The sequence below is a fragment of the Chinchilla lanigera genome, unplaced genomic scaffold (genome assembly GCF_000276665.1).
Source record: "Chinchilla lanigera isolate Chin_1 unplaced genomic scaffold, ChiLan1.0 scaffold00015, whole genome shotgun sequence".
Classification (NCBI taxonomy): Eukaryota; Metazoa; Chordata; class Mammalia; order Rodentia; family Chinchillidae; genus Chinchilla; species Chinchilla lanigera.
The window spans coordinates 9,994,615-10,019,844 of NW_004955416.1; the positions used below are offsets into that span (position 1 = coordinate 9,994,615).

At 40.7% G+C, this 25,230-nt stretch overlaps 1 protein-coding gene and 1 pseudogene across 5 annotated transcripts in view; one reads left to right on the top strand and one right to left on the bottom strand.

Annotated features, from left to right (window-relative positions):
- Tp53bp1 (tumor protein p53 binding protein 1) overlaps positions 1-25,230 on the bottom strand; it is a 72,698-nt gene that overhangs the window by 31,879 nt on the left and 15,589 nt on the right. For 2 of the 5 annotated variants that reach the window (XM_005381381.2, XM_005381379.2), the window contains exons 9-14: positions 24,803-24,932; positions 23,712-23,806; positions 19,948-20,156; positions 6,384-7,710; positions 1,158-1,277; positions 197-400 (exon numbers count right to left, since the gene is read on the bottom strand). In XM_005381381.2, coding sequence (XP_005381438.1) covers positions 197-400; positions 1,158-1,277; positions 6,384-7,710; positions 19,948-20,156; positions 23,712-23,806; positions 24,803-24,932 — 2,085 coding nt within the window. The remainder of the gene's footprint in view (positions 1-196; positions 401-1,157; positions 1,278-6,383; positions 7,711-19,947; positions 20,157-23,711; positions 23,807-24,802; positions 24,933-25,230) is intronic. The other 3 variants (XM_005381380.2, XM_005381382.2, XM_005381383.2) reach the window with 3 other exon arrangements.
- Positions 10,859-11,679, top strand: LOC102026319 (annotated as a pseudogene).

The following is a 25,230-nucleotide window of genomic DNA, read 5'->3' on the forward strand; positions in this document are numbered from 1 at the left end:
GACATAGGTGTAATCTGGAAACACAAGTAAAACAAGACTGTAAAATAAAGTATCCTCAGTAACGTGACAGAGACTAACCAGAAACAATGAATGAACACTATATACATTATAAAAGTAACAATTATTAAAAAGGTAATTGATGCTTCCCAGATATCCTGGAGCTAATTACCCAAGACTAACATAAAATAAAACTTACTTTCCAGGCTAAATTGCAAAGACTCTTCACTGGCCTCTGTTTCAGGACTGACCAATTTCATTCTTAGAGACAGTTTCTCATCCACTTCCGGGGCAGCCCCGGAATCCCCTTTTTCACTCCCAAGTATAGCATCGTTGGTCTCTACCATGCTTTCCGACATGACAACACTGGTTGCTATGGTGCTTTCTGGATAGTTGCTAATGCCTGAAAGAAGGGAGGCAGGGAGAAAGAAAGAGCACTGAAATACAAACAGTAAAAACAGCAACACTAGGTCATCAATTTGCCTGTTTGGCTCCACCACTCTGCAGGATTGAAGGGGGTCCTAGGATAGATCCTGTCACAAGTATCAACAACTACGAACTAGTATTAACACCTGGTCTTAGAGGAGCAACAGGATTCAGATCCACTTCTGCATCTGGACAAAGGATGCTGCATGAGCCCTCAGCCAACCCACATCTGCCAGCATCAGGCATAGGTAGCAGGAGACTTCAGACGGCATGACTGTTACCTCCCAGCACTGACTAGAGAAAACAAACAGGTTAACGCAGAGGTCTACTGGCTGCAGCAGGGAAGGAGGGTCTAAATTCTCTTGCCTTGTCAAGCAGCAGACTGACTGGTTAGCCAGGGTGCTCGATAAATAGCACTTCTACCCTGTATCTTTATCTCCTCTTCCTTACAGAACAGTTCTGCATCACTGCTTGGCACAGACTCTACTGCTCTGCAAGTATTATGATAGAATCCTTATAATTATTCTCCCTCTTCCTCCCCTCCACCCTTTCTTTCCTCTCATGATCTCTCATCTCCTGAGAGTAAAGTCATACAATCAAACACCACAGCTCTATTCTGAGACAACAATCAACCTTATCAGTCAGACCTAACTCCTCAGATCTAAAAGTATCACTTCTTGAACAATGACGCCTCGGAGTGCCTGCCTTAAATATCACCATTTTTATTCACTCACCAATAGGAGTACTATGTCTCTTGGGCTCCAATTTTAGGTGCCCAATGAGAGGTGGGGTTGCGCCCGTCAATGGTGGGATAATATCACCTTCTTTAGGCAAAGTGAAATGAAATGGGGTTTCTGAAAAAAATAAACAAAAAACGAAAACAAAACAATGATAAAAAGCAAATCGAACAGAAGTATAAAATAAGCAAAAATGAGGAAAACTGCAAAAAATATTTCAAATGCTTTTCTTTTGCTCTCTTACTCAGATCACCTTCACCAGGCCTCCACAGGCCTCTATCTTCTCTGCTCTTTTTACGGCCCCAACAAGACTGACCCGAAGCAGAAGATGAGCAGACAGGCAGACGGAAAGACAGGAAGCCCAGAGTGTGGAGGGCCCGATGAACAAAGGGCCAGAGGAGCCTAAGGACATCTGGCATCACGACAGCAGGTCTGGGGATACTCAGCAACACCCATGTGGATAGTTTCATGGTTTCAGTACAGGTATAATCCAGCACAATGCTAACCCAAGTGGTCCGTTTAAAGTCTTAGCACTCTCTAGGAGTCCCCAAAAAAACATCTGATGTTAGTACATAGAACTTGCAACGTAACTGAAGAGCTGACAAAGGATCTCACAGGCCAACCGACTTCAAAATACTCACTGGTTCTAACCTAGAAAATCTACATTTTTCAGGGTTCAGCAGTACTGCAAGACCGAAAGACAGCACGCATTTAAGACTGAAGTAGTATGTCCACATTCAGATCGCTACACAGCAATCAACCCGACATATATAAGCATTCCCAGTGTACACATTTGGATTAGTTGTTCTTAAGTTATTAAAAACATCAAACATTTGTCAACACACGAAGCTACTTTTTTAATTAGGTTCTTAGTCCACATTCTTGTTAACCAGAATCAGCAAATTGCCAAAATTGTATTTTCTGGCTTCCTATCTCCTTTAATAAAATGGGTTCATCTGGGAGAAATAAGAACTCTGCCAGACTGGACTCTTAAATTTAATATGTGAAAAATTGATATTACTTCCCTAGATACTGCAAAGTAACTATAATGTGGCACACCCAGTCACCACTACTTAGGGAAATAGCGTTTCTTTCTCCACTCCACTTTTCCCTTTATTATTCTGTAATGCCAACCACGTTGACACTTCTTTCCTTCAAAATCACAAAACTACAACAAAAAGGAAAACCTCCTACATCTATAAGAAAAAGTAACCAGAGGGGATGAAAAATCTCTGGAAAATGAAATAGTCTCTGGAAATAAAGAATGAAAACACACAGGCCCAGCTAAGAAAACTAGGAAGAGCAGGACTGGAGAGCATCAAAATCAATTTAACTAGCACAGACGTCCTCCACAGTCAAACACGTTAGGCAGACAAGCACGCACTCTCCGGTGGCTCCTGATAAGGCAAGCCTGTCAGGCTAACAAAGAACTCAGAGGACAGATAGAAACTATGACAGCAAAAGCAAAACATCTCACGCAGCCAAATACATTCCAAACATCAATTTTATAGGATTTTCATTACGAGAAGAATCAGGAGTAAAAGACTGCACATATACTGCTTTCTTGGTAGGAACCATCCCTCATCTCGGAACTGACTGACCAAGCTTCTAAAAATCTGTATGAAACCTCATGCAAACATAACCCGCAGGCACTATTACTGAAAATTATTTGCTGGTAAAAAGAGTGTCCTTTGCAGAATACTAGGTAAGACTTATAATTAAAAGTAATTTTAGAACCATTTAATTAACTGTATCATTGTAACCTAACTGGTGGCGAACCTACGGCACGGATGCCACAACAGGCCGTCTGTATCACTGAAAGCTCTAAAACGTTCGCCACCATTGAACAGAAAGCTGAGATTTCACCGCCACTGCCTTCATCCAGCCTCCAACACCTCACTCCTAACCAGCACAACAGCCTGACAACCCTCTTCTCTGCCTCAAGTATCCCTTGCTCCCCAGCCCCGCTCTTGCTAAACCCTGCAACCAAAGCAACCTTCCTATAAAACATGGCTTCGAACGTGCTGGCTCCTTCTCAAAAGTCTTCAAGGTGTCCACCGGAAGATAAATTCCTAATTCTTTAGTCAGCACTCAATTAACTAGTAGCAGCCTATATTTCCACTCTTTTTTACTTATTCATGTTCATGAAGCCTCCATTCAACGTCCTCCAAATACCTTCCCATTTCCCTGCTTTTGTTCACTCACCTGAAAATCACTACTAATCCAGTCAAATGATCACCAAATCCTGCAAAGTACATTTACTGCAATATTTTATCCTTTTAAATTTACTAGAATTTCTCAAATACTCAGTTCTCTAACCTGCACTGTTTAAATGATCAAACCCTTGCTCACTTTTCCAGATGATAATAGGTTGGCCTATTTTACATCAGCATATCAACCTATAAAGAAAGACGTGGATGAAAAAACAAAAAGAAATTTAATACCAGTTATCAAACCATCCGTGCAGGAATTCATCCTTACTACTATGGACTTCAAACAATTCTAGTACAAGGCAAAATTTACAACGCTTAAATCCGAAGGGCTCTCCGAAATTTCTATTATAGTTTAAAGCCCACTCTTTTCTTTAAAAACTGGTCCTCCCTCCCTCCATTTCTCCCTCCCCCTCTCTCCCTCTCTTAGGTAGGGTCTCACTAAGTAGTCCAGGCTAGCCCTGAATTGGCTATATATAGCGCAGGCTCAGGCTGCCTTCAAACTTTCGATCCTCCTGCGTCATCCTCCTGGGTGCTAGGATTACACACATCCTCCATCATACCAGGCTCTGGCCACTTACTTTTTAATTAATGAAAAGCCATCTAATTAACAATAGAGGAATTTCCATACTGGATGACACTATAAACAGTCTCAGTGTTTGCCTCTGACATTAACAGCCAGTTACAGACCAACAAAGATCATACAGCTAGAGTCCCAAATATATCTAGCTTCTCTGATTATTACTAACCTACTACAGACTGCCACTTAGGATTTAATTAAAGATTTACTGAACTGGTTAGAGTTTTCCACATCATCAACCCACCATGAATTTGTTCTTCATTGAGTAAGGTTGTGCTTCTTTGCTTCTGTCAGGTTTAGGAGAGGCTCCTATACACAGGTGTCTAGAGAAGTCACAAGTCATCTACAAACGGAGTAACCCCACCTCTCACTGTCTGTCCCGACTCTGCCTTCCCACTACTCCCTCTTCTACCCACTCCCACACCCCTCTTCCTGCACTATTTCAATATTTCTCACACTTCAGCATGTTCTCTGTTTTTGTTTTGAGACAGGGTCTCACTATGTAGCCGTGGCCTGGAACTTTCGGTGATCCTCCTGCTTCAGCCTCCCAAGTGCTGGGATTACAGGCGTGTACCACCACACCCAGCTGAGCATGTTATTTTTTAAATCAATAAGGATATTAAAAACACGAAAGTGCTGCTGTAATTCTAGTATTCAGAAATCTACAGATTTCTGGGACTTGCCCAATTTACACATTTTAGTCTGTCTTTTCAAACTGCAAAACCATTAACTTTTTACATGATTCTCATTTATCTTGTTTTTTGTTTTTTGTTTTTTTCTGGTACCGGGAATCGAACTCATGACCTTGCACTTGCCAGACAGGTGCTGTGCCGCTGAGCTAAATCCCCAGCCCCTATGATTCTCATTTAAACTACTCTTAAAGTTAACAACTACACTACATTTCAAGTACAGGTAATTTTTCTTCTGTTCTTTTTGCAATGTTCTGAATGATTTACTTTAGACTAACCCTGTAAGTCAAGAACTTACTCTCCTCTGAATTGCAATTTCTAGCTAAAACTATTTTATTTAACTTCTCTTATAAATACTATTTTCCAATCAGTCTTCATTAATTTTTGTGGTCTAATAACTAAAGTCTTAAAATAAGTAAAAAAAAAAAAATTACTGACATTTTTAATAATCTAGATTAATATTAGTAAAATAATTATACTATGCAGTGTCTGTAACAAAAAACAGCCAGCTGCCATGTTAACAGCATAAATTAAAATCCATGAAGAATACTGTTAATCTAACTGAACTAATATCTGTGTTTTAGAAGCTTCCTCTGCATTAAACTGTTAAGACATTTAAAAAATATTCCTCAGTAATCATATAAAGACAATCCATAAGCCCTGATACTTTCTCTGTTTAGATCAAGAACTCTTTAATGTAATGAAACTATAAAAATATTCAACAATACAGAATTTTAGATCATTCAGACAGTTGTTTACTGTGACTCTTCAGAATCAGAGAGACCATACTGAGTAGTTTTGAAGGAGGACAAAGCACTGACGTGGGAATCTGGAGACCTAGGTTCTAGTCCTGCCTTAATCATTAATGGGCCACTTTAGAAGACGACACTGAACCCCAATAGTTCTAGCCTCCTTTTCCACTCTAAAATTTCTTGTTCTGAAGAGAAAAATAAAAATAAGTAAACAAATAAATCCTGAATATAAACTTAGTGATTAATAATCACACCTAGACAATGGGTATAAACAGGACTATTCTAGGCAAAACAAAAGGCCTGGTCACCCAGGATACAGGGTGACCCTCTTTTTCCCCAGAAACTTGTTTTGTTGGGTTTTTTGTTTTGGTTTTACATTACACTACCTGGAGACTCAGAAAGTTTGAATTCTTTTCAGCTAATGCCACATATGATACTCCATGAACATTTCAGGAAGCAATCTATGTCTTCATGCTAGATTTCGGAGGGAGAGGGAGAGGGAGAGACAGATAATCTGGAAATTTTATCGAATGCTCATAAGGGGGAAACAACCAGTAACAGCCTACTACTCATAACAGTGATTTTTACTGTGGACTCAAATCAGGTCCTTGTCCTTCAAAGCAAGGGTTGAAATATAAACATGTACTGGGGGCGAGCGCAGCGGCAGTCTGCTGGTCTACGTGTGCCAGGTACTGGGCTGGTGGGAAGGGGAACACAAGACACAACCTAAAGAGAAGGAACAGGCCAGTATACATACGGACTACTCCTGAGTTGTTACAAAGCTGGTAAAACTCAAATGACCTCTGATCTTACACATTACATTAAAAAAAATGTAACCTCAAATCTTAGATGTCCCAAATATTACTGGTCATTCATAAGCTTAAACTCCAGTTAACGCTGCTCAGCCCTGACATGAGCATGCAGCGCCCTTCTACCTTCCATTTCAAATGGTGAAGTGCCTGGAGCTCAGAACGATCGAGAACCACACTCACCGCTAGAACTTTCGCAGAAGCTCTGTGAGGCGTGGGCAGAGGCCTTCTCGGGCTGCCCGGCCTCTCCACCTGAGCCTGGCTGCTGTGCATTAGCCACTTTGGAGTCTTCTGTTAGCGAACTGTCTGTTTTCTCTTGAAGCTGAGGCTGCTGCACCTTCCGGTCAGGCCGGGGAGGCTCGTCTGCGCTCACTAAAGGCAACAGGGGGTGCGCAGAGTCTTCCCCTACAGGTTCCTTTTCTGTAGTCACTGATTTCAGATCTCCATCATATTCTACATTCTTCTCTTCCTGGAGATCTGATCTATTCTCAGCACATGGTTCTATTTCTGGAGCAACATCCTCCCAGGACTGAGAATCTGAGCATTTCTCCACTCCCTCCAAAGGTTCACAAGCAACGTCAGCTCTGGGAGACGGCTCCTTCACGTCTACAATGACAACACTGGAGTCCTCAGAAGTCGCTTCCTCCCAAGCTTCCTGATCCTTATGTTCTAGTTCCTGGTCAAGTGCTGGCAGTTTCTGGGGGGAATCAATACTAATCACGCTGGTTTCAACTTCCATAGCTTCTGGGCACTCTTGTTTGGAGATTTCCTTTTGAAGACACAGTCCTTGGGACTGAGTTTCAGTCAGGGAGAGGTGGAAGGGAACGCTCTCTGTGTCTTCCCCTTTGGGCTCCTCTCCATGACTTTCACAAGGAGTCTCGGGGATTTCTTCCACCTCAGACTCCGAAGACCCCTCCTCCGGATGGTGCTCTGTAACTTCCATAGCTTCCTCCTGATCTAAGACACTAGAAAGCGTCTCAGTCCGAGTAGCTGGAGAAGGAACCGCCTGACTCCCTGAATCACAAGTGAGATCGATACAAATGTCTTCTGTTACAGTGTCTTCTCTGCCTTTGAAGCCAGTAGCTAAAATGCTGATGTCATCCCTGTTCTCTGTGTCACCTCCTTTTGTTTTGTCATCATTCTGACTGAGTTCTACTTGGTCACCTGGTGCTGGATTCATCAGGATACTTTCACTTTCAGCAGGAACAAGTTTTGAATTGAGAACTGGAGACAAGGGTTCAGTATCCTCCACTTGCGAGTTTTCCCCATCTTCCTCAATCCTGTGAGAACTCAAGCTCTCCATCTTTGGGGATTGACTGTACTCACTTGTAGAAAGCATCAACTTGCAAGAATCCCCCGTCAAAGAGAGCCCAAGATCCTCAGTGGAATTCTTTGGTTCAGTCTCTGAAGTTTTAGAACACTCAACAGTCAAAGATGAATTATGCAGATCTCCACCTTTCTTCCCATCATTTGATCGTTCTTCCAAACTTGGCGATGGAATGAAAATGTCCTAAGAAAGAACAAAAGGTGACAAATCACCATTTATTCATAATCTTGTTTCTTTTCCATCTAACCCTTGCATTCATCTACAATTTCTAATCAGTAATCCCAGAATTAAAGAACTCTAATGAATGCAACCGCAGAAGGACAAAGCTCAGAATCACATCTTTCCTCTACAGACGTCTCTGGCTCGTTTCTTTCCTATACAATCACTGCTATGGAATAAGCATAACTCAAACAAAAACCTGGAAGTACTACCTTACCTTTTTTCAAAGGTGAAAAAGACACTTAAACTTACTTGTACTTATCAAGCTACTACGATCACGTCATGATGGGCTCCAATTACAGTACATAGGAATCATTTGGACATATTGCCTACAGAGCCCATTTCAGATCTCACGAAGTGGGAAAATACTATGTACTCATTTTACTTCCTGTTATTTCACAAGAGCTGCCATTCGTACAGCAAGTATCAGAATTCAAATTATAATAACATTAGTCAGCAGAGAAATACAAATTAAAATCACACTTAAATACCACATGAGTTTGAAAAATCCCAAAGCCTAAGAACTGTGCAACAACTGCAGCTCTCACATATTGCTGGCGGGGATGCAAAAAAGGAGAACCACTTCAGAAAACAGTATGACAGTACCTTAGAAAGTTCAATTACCATGACTCTGAAATTCCTAGTAGGAATTTACCTAAGAGAAACAATGTTCACAGCTGTACTAAGTCAGAACAGTCCAAAACTGGAAGCAACCTAACATCTGTCAACTGGTGGATGGATAAAGCAAACTGTGCGTATCATACTGTGGAATACTATTCAACAATAAAAATGGAATTAAAATATTAGCACATGCAAAAATGTGAACAAATTTCAAAAATATGCAAAGTAAAAGAATCCACATACCAAAGACATTATCTCATGATTCCAATTACATGAAATTCTCAAGAACAAAACAAAACTATACTGATAGAAAAAGAAGGTATGTTCACCGAGGATAGAAGGGAAACCTGGGGTACAGGGAAATTAACTACAGAGGATTAGGATTATGAGGGAACTTTTTTGTTTGAGGAATCTGTTCTATACGTTGATGGTGGTAGTAGCTACACATCTGTCAACACCGCCAAAATTCATCAAACTTTATATATTTAAAATGGCATTTCAGCCAGGCATGGTGAGGCACACTTGTAATCCCAGCACTCGGGAGGCTGAGGCAGGAGGACTGCCATGAATTCAAGACCGCCGGGCTACACAGTGAAATCCCATGGATGGATAGATGGAAGGGAGGGAGGGAGGAAGGAAAAAGCACTTCACTTTTTTTGGCAGGGAGAATCAAACTCAGGACCTTGCGCTTGCCAGGGTCACCTGTGCCACTGAGCTATACCCCCGGCTCTCATTTTCCTTCCTAGGAAATTTTTAAAATTCTATTTGTGACCAAGGGGAGCACAAGAACAGGATAAATATCAAGAGGAGGCGTGGCTTACAGGTGGGAAGGCAAACAGGTTTCCCCTGAGTTCGCGAGGCAAGGGCAGAAGCTGCTTGTACAAATCAAAACAGAAAGGAAACCACGAGTTTAGAGCAAGTATCCTGCAGTTCTTGCTCCTGGGCAGCACTGGACCTTCTGCCTCCTCTTCCCACACCCCGCAGAGCCTCCTGCGGCAGCTCCTCCTACTCCACCCGGAGCACCTTTCCCAGAGCACAGGAACTCAGGCCAGCCACACCAGTCCCGTTAGTCACCGCAACTGAGCGCGCATCATGAGGGAGCTGCAGAAAGGAGAAGACCCAACAGCCTTGCTCAAGGGCACATTCCGTTTGCGGCCTGCAGCCCCTCATTTCTGCCTTAATTTAGGGCTCGGCATTTCATTTTCAGTAATGATACCTTAATCTCTACAATGGGAGAACATAATTCAAAATTTAGATATGTTTTAAGAATTTACAGTTATGAGTATTATTCTGCCTAACATTAATGCTACAAAACTCTAGACACACCTGGTAAGACATTCACTCCATGATTTTTATGGAGTGGGGAATCAAAACAGGTACCCAAACATTCTGTTTATTTTGTAACTTTGGTATTTCAATGGTTGTTAATACTATTTATCCTATTAGATCTAAGAATCACCATAAATTTGTTTATTTATTTATTTATTTTCTTTTTTTTGTTTTTTCTCAGGTACCGGGAACCGAACTCACGACCTTGCGCTTGCCAGGCAGGCGCTTTTGCCGCTGAGCTAAATCCCCAGCCCTGTATCACCATAAATTTGGACCTGTTCATATACAGACATAAATTGGGTCAATATCTCTAAATAGCAATTTGGCAATGTACAACAGCTTTAAAATCCTGTATCTCCTTTAACCCAGTAATCCCATTTCCGGAAAATCATTGGAAGCACACTCAGACTTAGCTATAAGACTATTCACTACTGCCGGACGTGCTGGTACATGCCTGTAATCCTAGCACACAGGAGGCTGAGGCAGGAGGACTGTTGCGAGCTCAAGACCAGCTTGGGCTTGTGAGCTCAAGGTCAACCTGAACTGCATAGCGAGACTCTGTCTCAAAAAGACCAAAAAAAAAAACAAGACTATTCACTGCTACCTTATTATCAGAATAGGAAACATGAAATATTTTAAATGCCTAGAACAGATTTAAAAATTATAATACATCTACATGATAGAATTCTTTGCACCACTATTACAAAACTGTATGACAGAAGGATATTCAAAAGCATGGAAAAGCCAAGAGTGGCAGTGCACACCTATAATCTCAGCACTTGGGAAGCTGAGGCAGGAGGATCACCTCAAGTTCAAGACCAGCCTGGGCTACACATAGTGAATTCAAGGCCAGCCCAAACTATACAGAGAGACCCTGTCTCAAACAAGAAAAACAAAAACTCTGGCTATGCATTAAGTAGAAATAGTTTCCATTTTAATAAGAAAAAGTACATGAATATATATTTTATTATAGTCTTTTTATACTTTTTCATGTAATTTTCATATATTTTAAAATTGAAATGTGATTTAGAAAGAGTTGTTACTTCTGAGATAGAATAATTGATATTTTTATCTTTTTTCATCTGTACAACATCTGCAAGAAATATATATATGCTTTGTCTAGTTGCAAAAATAAAAAAAAAGGGTTTTTGGTGGGGGCGTTTTGTGATGCTAGGATCCAACCTCAGGGCCACACACACATTAGGCAAGTGTTCTATCACTAAGCAACACTCCCAGCCCCAAAATAAGTTATTAGATAAGCTAAGACACTGCTAATAAAACTATAAATACCGGTACCAGGGCTGCCCTGAGGAGAAGAAGGTGTGAGGCTGCTCCGGAGTCGAACCAACACGCTCCCCTCAGGGCATGAAGACAGCAATATATAAACGTGCTCAACCTAGTCCTTCTCTAGGAGATGCAAAATTCAGAACACCAATGGTCATCGAAATCATACAAAAAAAATTTGACTATCTTAAAAGAGGCAAGTCTTTAACACCTGGAACACGATTACTTGCAGCATCAGCTAGTACCTCTGGAATACTGGCAAACTTCATTTTGAGAACCTGCTTCCAAGTTAAATATGATGTTTCAAAGACATACACATCATCAACTGCACTTCCATTTTTGTCTACAATAGTTACCTGTAAGTTCTTTGTAATGAATGGTTTGTATTCAGATAATATAAGAAAGGAAAACTGTGCTCTGAGAAGTTCACTAGCTGGCCTAGTGTGTGTTTTATATCCCAGTGGATTGGCTTTTTCTAAAAATGGACGCCTGGCAGTCAAGAATCATACTGTTCCACTGCCACCAAAAGGAAGGGTTTTACTTCATTGGTTCCTGCTTTGTCAAACACAAATAAAAGCAACGTTAATTCCTCTAGCGTTACAGACAAAATTTGGACTGCTTAATGGTCTACACCAGTACGCAGTAAACGAAAAAACACGCAGGAAACCCTACATGAAGACTGAAGACTCTGGATGCTAACTCAGCAGTATACGTTTTACATGATGAGGGCTGATGCATTGCTAAAAGAGTATAAATAACTATTTGTTCCTTTTGCCTGGTATATAGCTGATAATAAATATTTAGTAATTCAATAAATACAAATGCTAAAAAAAAAGTATGAACACCTTCTTAAAACCAAAACCATGTAACATAAAATTAACTCATTTTAAAATCAATAATTCAGTGACATTCACTACATTCAAAATGGGCAACCAGCACTTCAACCCCATAAAAGACATTTTCACTGCCCAAAGAAGCCCTACACCCATTAAACAGTCGTGTCCCATCATAACCACCTTTACAATATTATCGAAGTAAATACTGATGGAATTTTTTTTAACCAGAATTTTTAGAATACAAGTAGAATTTCAATCAGTCAGAGCACAATTCAGCAACAAACTGCATTTCCAAAGATAAAGACAAAACTCTGGGAGATAAAGACTGACAAAGAGGGCTGGGGATTTAGCTCAGTGGCACAGTGCCTGCCTGGCAAGCGCGAGGTTGTGAGTTCAATTCCCGGTACCAGAAAAAAAAAAAAAAAAAATTAATGACAAAGAACTATCAGGACTATGTCCAAAGCATCAACTTCTAGGGACAGACCTAAACCTATAGTATCCCGAGGGAAAAACTAGCCTCAAACATACAAAGCTTAAGATTTTTACCATCTTCATTTTACCATCTCTAATCTAATCTGTCTAATCTAATCTGCCATCCCCCAAAAACAAAAAGAAAAAGTGTTAAATATGAAACTATGTTCTAATAGTCTCCTCATTCCCCACATGCTGGTGAAGGGTCAAAGAAGCTATGCAATTAACAAGTATGTTAGAAAAGAAAAAACATTCACAAAATTACCAGCATCTCAATTTTCTCTTGTTTAGTAGCTATCTTCTTATATATGTGTGTGTGTGTGTGTGTGTATATATATATTTAAATCTTATAATATCAAAATTAAATTGACATGGATCCCAGGAATCAAGGTACAGACAAAATAACAGGTGTGCAATGGTTCTCCACTAAGAGTAACATGTAGAATTTTGAAACATAATTTAAAAAGTAGGGACTTTTTTTTTTTTTGTCTTTTTGAAACAGGGTCTCACTATGCAGTTCAGGCTGGCCTTGAGCTCATTTTGTAAGCCAGGTTGGTCTTGAACTCGCAATGATCCTTCTACCTCAGCCTCATGAGTTCTGGGATTATAGACATGCGCCACCATGCCCAGCTCTAGGGACTTTGGACAGACTGAATTTACACACTTCCTTTTAACTCTTTCCAAAACCCTTCTAGGCAAATGGTTTAAAAAAAAAAAAAAAAAAAAAAAAGCAGCATAAATTCTAACTGGACAAAGTTATACATACTTGTACTCCCAGCTACCCAGAGCTCAGAGCATGAGGATTGCAAGTCTGATCTTTGCCTGAGAAATTTAGCAAGACTCCTTGTCTCAAAATAAAAACTAGGGGCTGGGGATTTAGTTCAGCAGCACAGCGCCTGCCTGGCAAGGGCAAGGTGGTGAGTTTGATTCCCAATACCAGAAAAAAAAAAAACAAAAATAAAAAACCTAAAAGGGCTGGGGATGTAGCTCAGTGGGGGAGTGCCCTTGGATCCAATCCCCAGTACTGCAAGGAGGGAAAAAAGGCATAAATACTCAAGAAAAAGAACAAATGAAAAGATAACTGAAAAAAATTCTGGAAGAGTAGTAATCTATTTGGCAGGTTAGCAAAAGTTAAATTTCTAAGCCAACAAAGAAAGCCAAGAAGCAAAGAGAATTGTACCACTAAATCACACTCATCTCCCCAAAAAGATTCAGGACTTGGCAGCAGCACCAGGTAATTCTGGAAGGGGTGGCGAGGGTGGTGCTGAAACAGGAGGACTGGGTATCTATCCTCAAAGCAGCCTGACTCCCAGATCCTCCCCGTCTTCCTGGGCTGCTTTCTGCCCTGGAGAAGGCAGAGTGTCCCTGAGCTGGAGGACAAAGGCACAGTTAGCAGTAAGAACTATACTGAAACCTTGGAGATTAAAGGAAAAGGTACATTCAGGATGGAACTGTACTTCACAACATGTACCAGCCTCTTAGTCCCCTAAACCCTCTTCCCTTAATGGACTTTCGATACAATGGCAGCCAGGCCGGTACACACAAGGGCAGGAGACTGGATACATCCTGGGGAATCTGATGAGGGCAGACAATCAAGATTGGGACATCAAGGCACAGCTAACAGTGTTCCTTCCAGCAGATCACATTACAGGGACTCTCAGAAACAACAACCCGAAACACCACCTTAGAACCACTCTAATCTATAGTATTCTAGTATTTCACTCTTAAGTATCAGCAAATAATCAAGCACTCCCAGACATGTAAGGAAAATTTCTACTTTGGGGGGGGGGGTGTCTTCTTGAGACAGGGTCTCGCTATGCAGTTCAGGCTGGCCTTGAGCTCACTTTGTAGCCCAGGTTGGTCTTGAACTTGCAATGATCCTCCTGCCTCAGCCTCCTGAGTGCTGGGATTATAGGTGTGCGCCACCACACCCAGTTTGAAAATTTCCACTTTAAAAGAGATCAAAACCAACAAAATTGTGCTGGGAGTACAGTTCAGCAATACAGCTCCTGCTCTGCATACTTAAAGCCCTAAGGTCGGATCCCCAGCACTAAAAAAATTAAAAGCCAAACAAAATGAATCAAACAAAACACTTATCAGGCTGGCCAGGTGGCACACGCCTGTAATTCCCAGCTTGGGAGGGTGAGGCAGGAGGATTGCTGCAAATTCGAAGCCAGCCTGGGCTACGTAGTGAGTTCGAGGCCAGCCTGGACTGGATGGTGAGCCCTTGTCTCAAAAAACAACAACAAAAAAAAACTAACACTTCTCTGGAAGAAACAGTGACAAGGGGGCCGCTATTATTATTATCTTTACAGATAAAATATAGTATAATATATTATGCCCATAACAAAAGGCTATTTTAAAAGAAAACAAACATTCACAAGAAAAAAGTTGAGAAATCAAGAATACAAGGATAGAAGAAGGTTAAAAAAATGATTAAACCCAGCAACAGTACCTACAGGTATATGCAAGAGAAATAAAACCATTTCCTCACAGAGAATTGTGCACCAATGCACACAGCAGCATTATTACAACAGACGAAAAAGAGGAAGCAGACCAAATGACCACCAGCTGATGAAGGTATGCATTCCATGGTATTATTCGGCAATAAAGAGGAATAGAATTCTGATACATGACAACGTGGATGAACCCAGAAAATTTTTCACTAAATGGAAGAAGCCAGCCACAAAAGACTGTTGTAAAATGTCATTTATAGAAAATGTCCAGCAGGGGCTAATCTATACAGACAGACAGTGGCTGGGAAAATGCAAGTGCTAACGGACATGGTTTTGGAGGATGATAAAAGTGTTCTAAAATTGGGACTGTGGTGATGAATATGCCACTCTGTGAGTATACTAAAAGCCACTGAATTGTGCCCTTTAAATAGGTAGAGTATGAACTATACCTCAAAAACAGCTAATAAAAGAAAGATGGCAGAGGCAATCACTCAAGAAGCTGAACAGCACAGAGATGGAAAGTACGAAACAGAGTAAGGAAAAACTCACATGCCTATAATCTCAGCACTCGGGAGGCTGAGGCAGGAGGATCACTGTGAGTTTGACACCAGCCTGGGCTACAAAGTGAGCTCAAGGCCAGCCTGAACTGCATAGTGAGACCCTGTCTCAAAAAAAAAAAAAAGAGAGAAAAAACTAAAGTCCATTTGAGGTGTTTCAGCATCCAAACAGTAAGTGTTAAGGACAGGAGAAAGGAGGGGAGGGGAGGAAATTACAATAATTAAACTTCTCTAAACTGAATGAAGGCTCTGGGTCTCTACACTGAGAGGGCTGACCAACTGTCCACTCTAATGACTAAAAACAGACCCATGCCAAGGGTCTGGAGATTTGAGATGGCTGGGGGCAAAGAGAAGATCCCGCAGGATTTCAAGACAGAAGAACATACCATGTACTGAAGACTGGCCTGACACTTCTCAAGAATAGCATCAGAAGTTCAGAGACAACAGAGGGGCTAGGGATATAGCTCAGTGGCATAAGCGCCTGCCTGGCAAGCACAAAGTCCTGAGTTTGATCCCTGGCACCGCAAAAAAAAAAAAAAGAAGTTCAGAGACAACAAAGCAATGCCCTCAAAAACTTGAAAGAAAAATATTGCCAATCTGGATGTTTATATTCCTCCAAACTAAAGTACAAATCAATTATGAGAGTGGAATGAAGGCTCCTGGAGAATGCCCTCCACAGAGAGGCAGCCCACCGAACAGGGGAGGGAGCTGGAGGCGCAGCCCAAGGACAGCTTAGGCTCAGCGTGCACGAGGGCCAGGCCTCTATTTGAAAGGCTGGAAGAACCTTTAAGCCAGGAGCTGGAGACCAAGCTGAGCAACACAGACGTCCAAAAAATAAAGTTGATCGCATAATTTAAAATCTTTCCACAGGAAAAGGTCTAGGCCTATTTCCCCCCCCATTGGCAAATTCTACTAAACATTAAAAGAAATGAAAGGAATTCTGCACAATCTCTTCCACAGACAGAGAAAGGGCAGGAGGAGGAAGAGAAGAACATATGCAGCCCAAGAGGTCTCCAGCGCAAAGGTAAGGAGGCGCTCCGTGGACGACGACCAAGGGAGATGACAGCCAGGCACCAGGCATACAGGGCATCGATGACAAACAATCAGACATTAGGGGTGCAAGCCAGTTTTCTCCAAAGAGACGAAACAGAAAGCTTGAGGCTGCTGAACATCCTTAAAAGGAGGTTCTGAAAATTAGTGAAGGGTTTAAGGTTGATTTGAGAAGTGAGAAATTCAGAGACAACAATTTCCAAGGTAAGAAATTATGCACACATGGTAAAACAACCCTAACGTTCCACAAGCTCTGCTGCGATCAGCGCTTACATAGTCATACTGTTAACCCAACGATCTAAAGCAGATGAGGATGAACTGTATGAGAAAACAGGGACATGGCTCACATTTTTAAAAACAGATTTTGTGAAAATATAACCATGCGAGGTAGAATTATGGAGACTGATCAGAGGAAAAAAGTACTGAAAGCGAAAACCACGGGTGATGGCACATGCCTTATAATTCTAACACTCGGGGAGGCTGAGGCAGGAAGATTACAAATTCAAGCCCAGCCTGGGGAATTTAGAAAATTAGCAAGACTCTGTCTCAAAATAAAAATTAAGTATTCAGGTTTTTAGGTTTTTTTGGTTGGTTTTTGTTTTTTTGTTGGTTTTTTTTTTTTTGGTTTTTTGACACAGGGTTTTGCTATGTAGCCCAGGCCGACCTTAACCTCACTTTGTAGCCCAGGGAGCTGGCCTTGAACTCGTGGCAATTCTCCTGCCTCACCTTCCCAAGTGCAAAGATTAGAGGCATGCATCACTATGCCCAGGTCAAAATAAAAATTAAAAAGCAAAATTTTAAAAGGGTTGGAGATCTAGCTCAGTGTAAAGGCAGTGGGTTCAATCCAGAGGAGAGCAAAAAAAAAGGAACTGAAAGTATATTTGTGTAGAGGTGAAGGAAGAACTGTTTTAATTTTTTTTTGTTCACAAATGTTTACTAATTACCTAAAATCAAACCCTTAATTTAAAAGCTATGTTGTAAAGGTCCTCTTCAGAGTGTTTTTTTTAAAAAAAAAAAAAAAAAAAAGAGGCACGGACTGTACTGCTGAAGCATCTTAAAATATGATTACAAAGAAATGTGATCAGAGTCATCTCCGGTTCCAGAAAATTTTTGAAGTACACTGAGAATGACTCATTTGTATCATATTTTCACTGCTGGTTTTCTAGTTGCTGCTAAAGGTATTTGGTGAATGTTGAGGCAGAACAATTTCCTACAGCAAGTCTTCATAAACCTGGATCTCGCCAGGTCTGGTGGCATGCGCCTGTAATCCCAGCACTCGGGAGGCTGAGGCAGGAGGATCGTTGCAAGTTGAAGCCAAGCCTGGGCTACAAAGTGAGCTCAAGGCCAGCCTGAACTGCATAGCAAGACCCTACTGCAAAAAGACAAAAAAAAAAAAAAAAAGCTGGATCTCTGTGTAGCCATTGTTTCCTCTCAATGGTACGGACACCTCTGCAAAGATTCACTTTCATAAAAGTTCTGTTTGCTCACTGAAAAACACCTGCAACTACTGCCTTCAGCATCAGCTACATTTTTCAAGAGAATATTCTTCTCAGTGCTTTAGGTCAATGTTTACAACTTATCTGTTAATCTCAGTGATTCTTCTGTTCTATATTATGCTGATGTATAACTTTCAAAGGGGCCGGGGATACAGCTCAGCGGCACAGCACCTGCCTGGCAAGCGCAAGGTACTAAGTATGATTCCCGGTACAAAAAAAAAGTAACTTTTATAGCAACAGAAAAACTAAAGACAAAGACGGACGGTGGTTAAATATCTATTCCATATCTATGTAACTCTTTCATTGCCAGCCGTAAAAACCTTATGCAGTATTTACCACATACATGGCACTATCCTAGTGACATTATACTTATTAACCCCATGACTACATTGAGGTAGATACTACAAAATTCCCATTTGAGCTGGAGACAGAATCATGACACAGGCCTGTACTACAGCACTGAGAGGCTGGGGCAAGAGAAGATCGCAAATTCAAGCCTAGCCTGGGCAACTCAGTAACTTAGTAAGGCGCTATCTCAGAATTTAAAAAAATTTTAAAGTGCTGGTGATACAGTTCAATGCAAAGGCCCTGGGTTCAATCCACAGAATAGCAAAATAAAAAACTAAATAAATTTTTAAATCCCCATTTGACTGACAAGGAAAAAGAGGCTCAGTTTTGATCGGCCACAATAGTAACCACAGAACTAGAACGACTCCAGTTAATTCTGACTCCACTATCCATGTTCATAACCATTTTACCACATTCCTTCTAATTCCTTAAAATGGAATTCTTCAGCAAAACAAGTTTTAAAACCCCAGGAAGAAATTAAATTTCCTTCTTCCTACTATCCCCTCACTATATTCATAGCATATCTCTTTACTATTCATTTTCAAATTCTATTTTTGAATACAGACTTTTGTAGGGCCAGGGATATAGCTCACTGGCACAAGCACCTGCCTAGCAAGTGCAAGGTCCTGAGTTCAATTTCTGGTACCAGGGGGAAAAAAAAGACTTGTAATAACACCTATAAACTAGAAGGCGTGAAAGATTCTCCCAATAATACCTATACAAGAACAGGCATTCTTCTTTCCCCTCAGTACTGGGGATTGAACCTAGAGCCATTTTTCCACATGCTGGGAAAACATTCTAACACTGAGTAACATCCTAAGCCCTAAGAACAAACATTTAGATTCAACATACAGCTGGGGATTTAGCTCAGCGGCACAGCGCCTGCCTGGCAAGCGCAAGGTCGTGAGTTCGATTCCTGGTACTGGAAAAAAAAAAACCCAACCAAAAAAAACCATCTCTTAGATTCAACATACAATACAGTCATTTAGATGCAACTAAGGACCTGCAACTCTATGAAAATTGCATTTCAAATTATATAAACTAGGAATTAGTCTCCTTTTGTTTTTAGAAGAAAATATATATCAAAAACCTAAAACTCAACGAAGCATGGTGTTTCACACCTGTAATCCCACCACTCGGGAGGCTGAGACAGGAGGATTGCTGCAAGTTCAAAGCCAGCCTGGGCTACACAGTGAGTTCATGCCAGCCTGAACTACACAGCGGGACTATCTCAAAAAAAAAAAAAAAAAAAAATCTAAAAATCAATCATCCTGATGTCCTTAGAGCAGGAATGGGGAAAGAATAATAAGACTGCTATATATCTACTCATAAAGATCACAGTTTTTGAAAGGATAAGATGAAGATGATATAACCCTAAAAATTATTATGACCAAGGTTAACAGGGAAAAGATTCAAGGTATATGTCCATCATAAACAATTTCCTTTTTGAAAATAGTAGGCCTGCGGGAAAACAAAAATGACAGGAGTTGTAAGACAGCACAATGACCCATGACCTCTTTCAATTTCACAATAACATTTTCCAAAAACTTACAGAGATAGCACAAAATTTAAACACAAATAGTACATTACGATGTTAGGTGACCAAAAATGCTCTAAACTTAAATGTGATGACAGGTACCGCACTTTATAGATTCACTACACTATCACTAAATAATACACTTCAGTGGGTGAATTTCACTGTTTATAAATTATATGTTAAGAGGAAACAAAAAACTCTTCATCCAATACTCACATGTGAAAACTCAGGCTGTGACGGGACAGGAAGGGAGCCAGGGGTAAACACGGGCGTGCTCTGAGACACCGGCGTTGATGCTTGCGGAGACACAGTACGTGCAGGGGGGAGAGACGTGTTTTCTATTTGCACTGGATCGCTGGCTTGGAGTTTGTTCTGAAAAGGCTCCACTCCGCTCTCAGTCAACACTGACATATCCACTGGTTCGTCTGGTTTAAAAAAAGAAAAACAAATAATCACTTGTCAATACTACTCGTGTTCCAGTACTATTGAAAATAATTCTACAGAAATTTCTTGTAAAAAAAATAATGACTTTAGGCTGGGCATGATGGCGCACGCCTATAACCCCAGCACTTGTGAGGCTGAGGCAGGAGGATTGCTGCGAGTTCAAGGCCAGCCCGGCTACACAATGAGTTTCAGGGCAGCCTGAACTACATAGCAAGACCTGTCTTTACAGAAAAAAAAAAAAAAAAAAAACCCAGACTTTAACTTACAATAAATAGGGCTGGGGATATAGCTCAGTGACACAAGCGCCTGCCTGGCAAGCGCAAGGTCCTAGGTTAGAGTCCCAGTACCAAAAAAAAAAGAAAGGAAAAAAGAAAAAGAAAACAATAAATAATAAATTGAGTCCTAGTAATGTTTTCTTCCTATGATAAGAGTGGGGAAGGAGAAGTAACCATGCTTCTATTAGGTTAAAATCTGGGTTTTGCAAATAGAAAGGAGACCAAGAGAGGGAGGTGGGGGATGGGATATAAAAAGAATTAATTGCGTTCTGTGAGTTATCAATTCCACATGATAAATGTGGTCAGTATGCACTACAAACACGTACTAATAGAAAACACACAACTGAATAGCTGGGGACACCTACCCATTTACAAGATACGTTAACTTGGCTCCTCAGCCCCTTTCCTAATTCTAGAGAGTTGGTTTTTCTCACTCTGCACGGGATGCCCAGATTAATGCCACTTAATTTAACCATGACATATTACGCTCCAGGATGTAAAAGGCAGTGAATTTGTTCACCACATTGAGTAAATGTCTACATATTTATGAACTCATTATATTTAAATTAACAACTGCTAAGTGTAGAAAGACGGGTGCCTATACAAATAAAAAGGAAGGCAAAGACCTATCGATGCCAATCAGCACCACTGCATCCAAGTCCTGAGGAGTCACTAAAACCAACACAAATTACTCAAGAGGGAGCAAACACACAACACACGTGCTTCCTCACAGTCTGCATCACACTTCTTCCTCTGTCTTACAGCTTGACCCCAAGCAGGCTTCCTCCAGACCACGCATCAATTCCTACAGCAGTGCGTCCCCCGTCTGCACTCACGCGGTGGGCGCTCTACACTCCCAGCTCAGTACCTACCCATGCTGCTCAGAGGCCTCCATGTCATGCGCCAACCTACTTACTGCCAGCTGGGGAGCCGGTGCTACAGGGCTTGACACACTGCCACAGCTGTGCTCAGCATTTTCATCTCACCTTGTGACATTTTTTTGTCATGACAAAACATATTAAGGACCCACTACTTTAGGCACCACATATGAAAATACTTCAGGTTAAGAAGACAGCAAAAACCACACATGAAAAGCATATACAGTCTCACAAACATGGATACACATATTAAGCAAATGCATTAAATCCGAAATACACTGACAATGATAATATATTACATGGAAAAACTGAATCATACACACAATAGGATGCCAACCGTGTAAAACTACTTTTTTTTTTCTAGTCTTTTTGAGACAGTGTTTCACTATGCACTTCAGGATGGCCTCAAACTCACAGCAATCCTCTTGCCTCAGCCTCCCAAGTGCTGGGATTACAGGCGTGAGCCACCACACCCAGCCAAAAATACTTTCTCATAGTTATGCATAGAAAGGACTCTCAAAGGACTATATCCAAATCCTAACAGTAATTAAATGTGGAATGTGGTATTACAGGTCATTTTATTTTCTTCGTACTAGTTTCCTATACATTTTCTAAATTTTCTATAATGAGTACTATTAAAAGCCTAATCAGGGAGAAAGTATAATCATTTTTATATATTTTCAGCGTTCACACCACCAACAGAAAAAACTGTTCTACGCATTAAGCAAACTTAACTTGCATTAATAGGGTTTTTTGTAGGATGGATTTACCTTGAATCAGGGAGAAAGTATAATCATTTTTATATATTTTCAGCGTTCACACCACCAACAGAAAAAACTGTTCTACGCATTAAGCAAACTTAACTTGCATTAATAGGGTTTTTTGTAGGATGGATTTACCCAGCTCAATATGAAAAACTAAACTTACTATATTTAACACTTGAAGATTCAGTGGGTATTCATCATCTTATGATTAGAATGATGTTAGTTTATTTGGCTACCACAAGTGATTTCAAAAGAAAACAGTTGGAGACAATCTGCAGATAAATTACATTTGAAAAACAGCTAAATGCATTTCTATAATGACTGCACTTAAAGCAGAGACAGCAGGCTATCACAGGCAGCATGCACATGACAATAAGAGCACACCCTCGGGAGGCAACCACCCAAGTTCAAATCCTACCACTACATCTCACCACTCATGAAGCAGCCCCTGTGCCTCTGTATCTTTATCTGTAAGAGGCGGAAAAAGTGACACCTACTGCTTAGATGTGAAGATTCAATGAGAAAAACTATAGAGAGGCACCTGGACCCAAAGGGCAGCACCTAGGACAGTGTGTGACACACTCAATGCTCAATAAAAATTTGGTACTGTAATATTACGGACATATGAAAGAATAAAAAGGAGACAAGCATAAAATTTACTGGGGAAAAAAAACTTTGCAGAAATACTAGGCATTTAGAATACATTACATGGCTAGATTGGAGCCTAGAGCAGAGCAAAAGAGGTTTAGGTAACTAAGATAAATCAGTTAAGCCAGGTACAGCGGTATGCACCTGTAATCCCAGATGCTCAGGAGACTAAGGCTGGAAAATAATAAAATTCAAGGGCAGCCTGGGTGACTCAGTGAGACCTGTCTCAAAATAAAAAGGGCTGGGACGCAGTTCAGCATTAGAGCATTTGCCTAGCATATGCAAGGTCCTGGGTTTAATCACCAGTACCACCAAAAGCAAACAAAATAAAATTAGGTGAGTGAAAAGGCTTTCTTGTGAATAAAATAATACAAAAACCAGTTAAGTCCTTAGAGGAGAAAAATGAGTAAATTAAAACTTTTACCACCTGCTCCTAGCCACTCTTTGGATAAAACTATTTAATAGTAAAAATAACAATCTCTGGTTCCCTCTCACCAGAAACATGTTAGCATGTTACCGGAAACTAGTAGACCACTAGTAAAAAACCCAGGTCCTCACCACACTAATTCATTTGCATCAAAAAAAATAAAAAAATAAAAAGAACACACATCATTTGCATCGACTTTAAAGATATACAAATTCTCTTTTAATGGCCTTTATAAAAACTCAGTAAACAACACAAAGCTCTCAGAAGAATCTAAGCAAAGTACCAAAGCGAACATTTTGCACTAGGTCATATCCCTGAAGGTTAGAGATGTGGGTCTCCAAACAGGATGTGGGACAGTGTTCTAACGTACAAAGAAACAGCACATTCTGCATGGCAGAAAAATGCAGTGCTGCTCCCTCTTCTTTGCAGAACTGGGGATCAGACCCAGGACCTTGAGCACGCTACACACGTACTCTACCACTGAGCCACACATCCTGGCCTCCTCTTCTCACCTGAGATTAACAGACAGATCAAGAGTGCTCACCTTTTCTCCCTTCTTGCTCTGTGGGACTGCTAGGAACGATAAAAGGGGTAGATCGGAAAGCATCAGGGGAAGGAGCAACAAGATCTGAGGAATTCCTTTATATAAAGAGAGAATCACAGGTTATTTTACCACAGCCATAGTTTCCATATTTGTTTTTACTTTGTAATATCAAAAATATCTAACTCATTCAGATCAATACCTAACAGCATTCCTCCTAAACAACAATCTGAAACTGGTAGAAGAACCGCTAAAAAATTACTTCTACATAGTCCAGGCTAGCCGTCAGCTCACTGTGTATCCTAGGCTGGCCTCAAACTCACGATTCTCCTGCCTCAGCCTCCCAAGCACTGGGATTACAGGTGTGTACCACCACATCCGGCTTCAGACATTTTTATTTTTATTTTTATTTTTTTTTGGTTTTTCTCCGGTACTGGGAACCAAACTCACGACCTTGCGCTTGCCAGGCAGGCGCTTTTGCCGCTGAGCTAAATCCCCAGCCCCTCAGACATTTTTAATATAAAATTTTTTAGAAAGAGTAAGGGCAAAGTGGATGCCTAAACACAAGGGCATCATGACTGAAAAACAATGAGCAAGTGCTAAAAAATGATGTCACTGCAGGTTTGAGACATTAAAAAAATGCCACTTTTGCATAATTAGGAAGACTATATATTTTTATTTTAAAACAAACACAAACAAAAAACAGAAAAGCAAACCTCTCTGCCATACCACTGAGATGAAGAATTGAACTACTGTTAACTACTGTTAACTGTTAACTACGACTGACCTATTTTCCCCATGATGTCAACTGAGAAGAAATGCTGGTAAAATAAAACAACAGAATGCTTACTTGGGATATATAATACATTCTAAATACCTGGGCATTTTCTGTCCTGGTGAAAATTTTGATCGACTGTTACAAAGCCTATGTCGGAAATAGATCTAACTGCCCTTGATCGTTAAACTCAGTCCTTACACCAGGAGGTCTAATGCCTAGATTCTACTTTTTGGTTTAATAAGAATTCTGGACCAACAAGCAACTTCAGCTCTGCTACCCTCAGCCCAAGCCCTCAGATACAGTGTGACCTACTTACGTAGACAGACTCTCCTGTATGAGGGACCTCTGGCCAGAAAACTGCAGGACGGGCAGAGTGGTAGCAGGTGTGGAAGCCGGAGAACATCCACCTTCCTCCTTTGAAGGAGTAGAGCAACCATCAGAAGCTACTGAGTAAAAAGAAAAGAAAGAAATTCTTTCTTTCTTGCATTTACCTCTCAGACTGATGGTACTGATTTGCCCAAAACAAAAAGAAAAAAGTACTACAAAAGCAGTAATATCCATATTACCAACCATGTTTCGAGAGGGCAGAAATTTTGTTCTAATCATAGTATACTTAATGGAATGCCATAAGACAAATCTTCAGTGAATATTAACCCCCCCAAGTTATGGGTATCTTTAACAAGGTATTGAAGAAAAAAGTTCCTGAATCCTGAATTTCTGTCATAATCCAAACTTGGAGAGGAA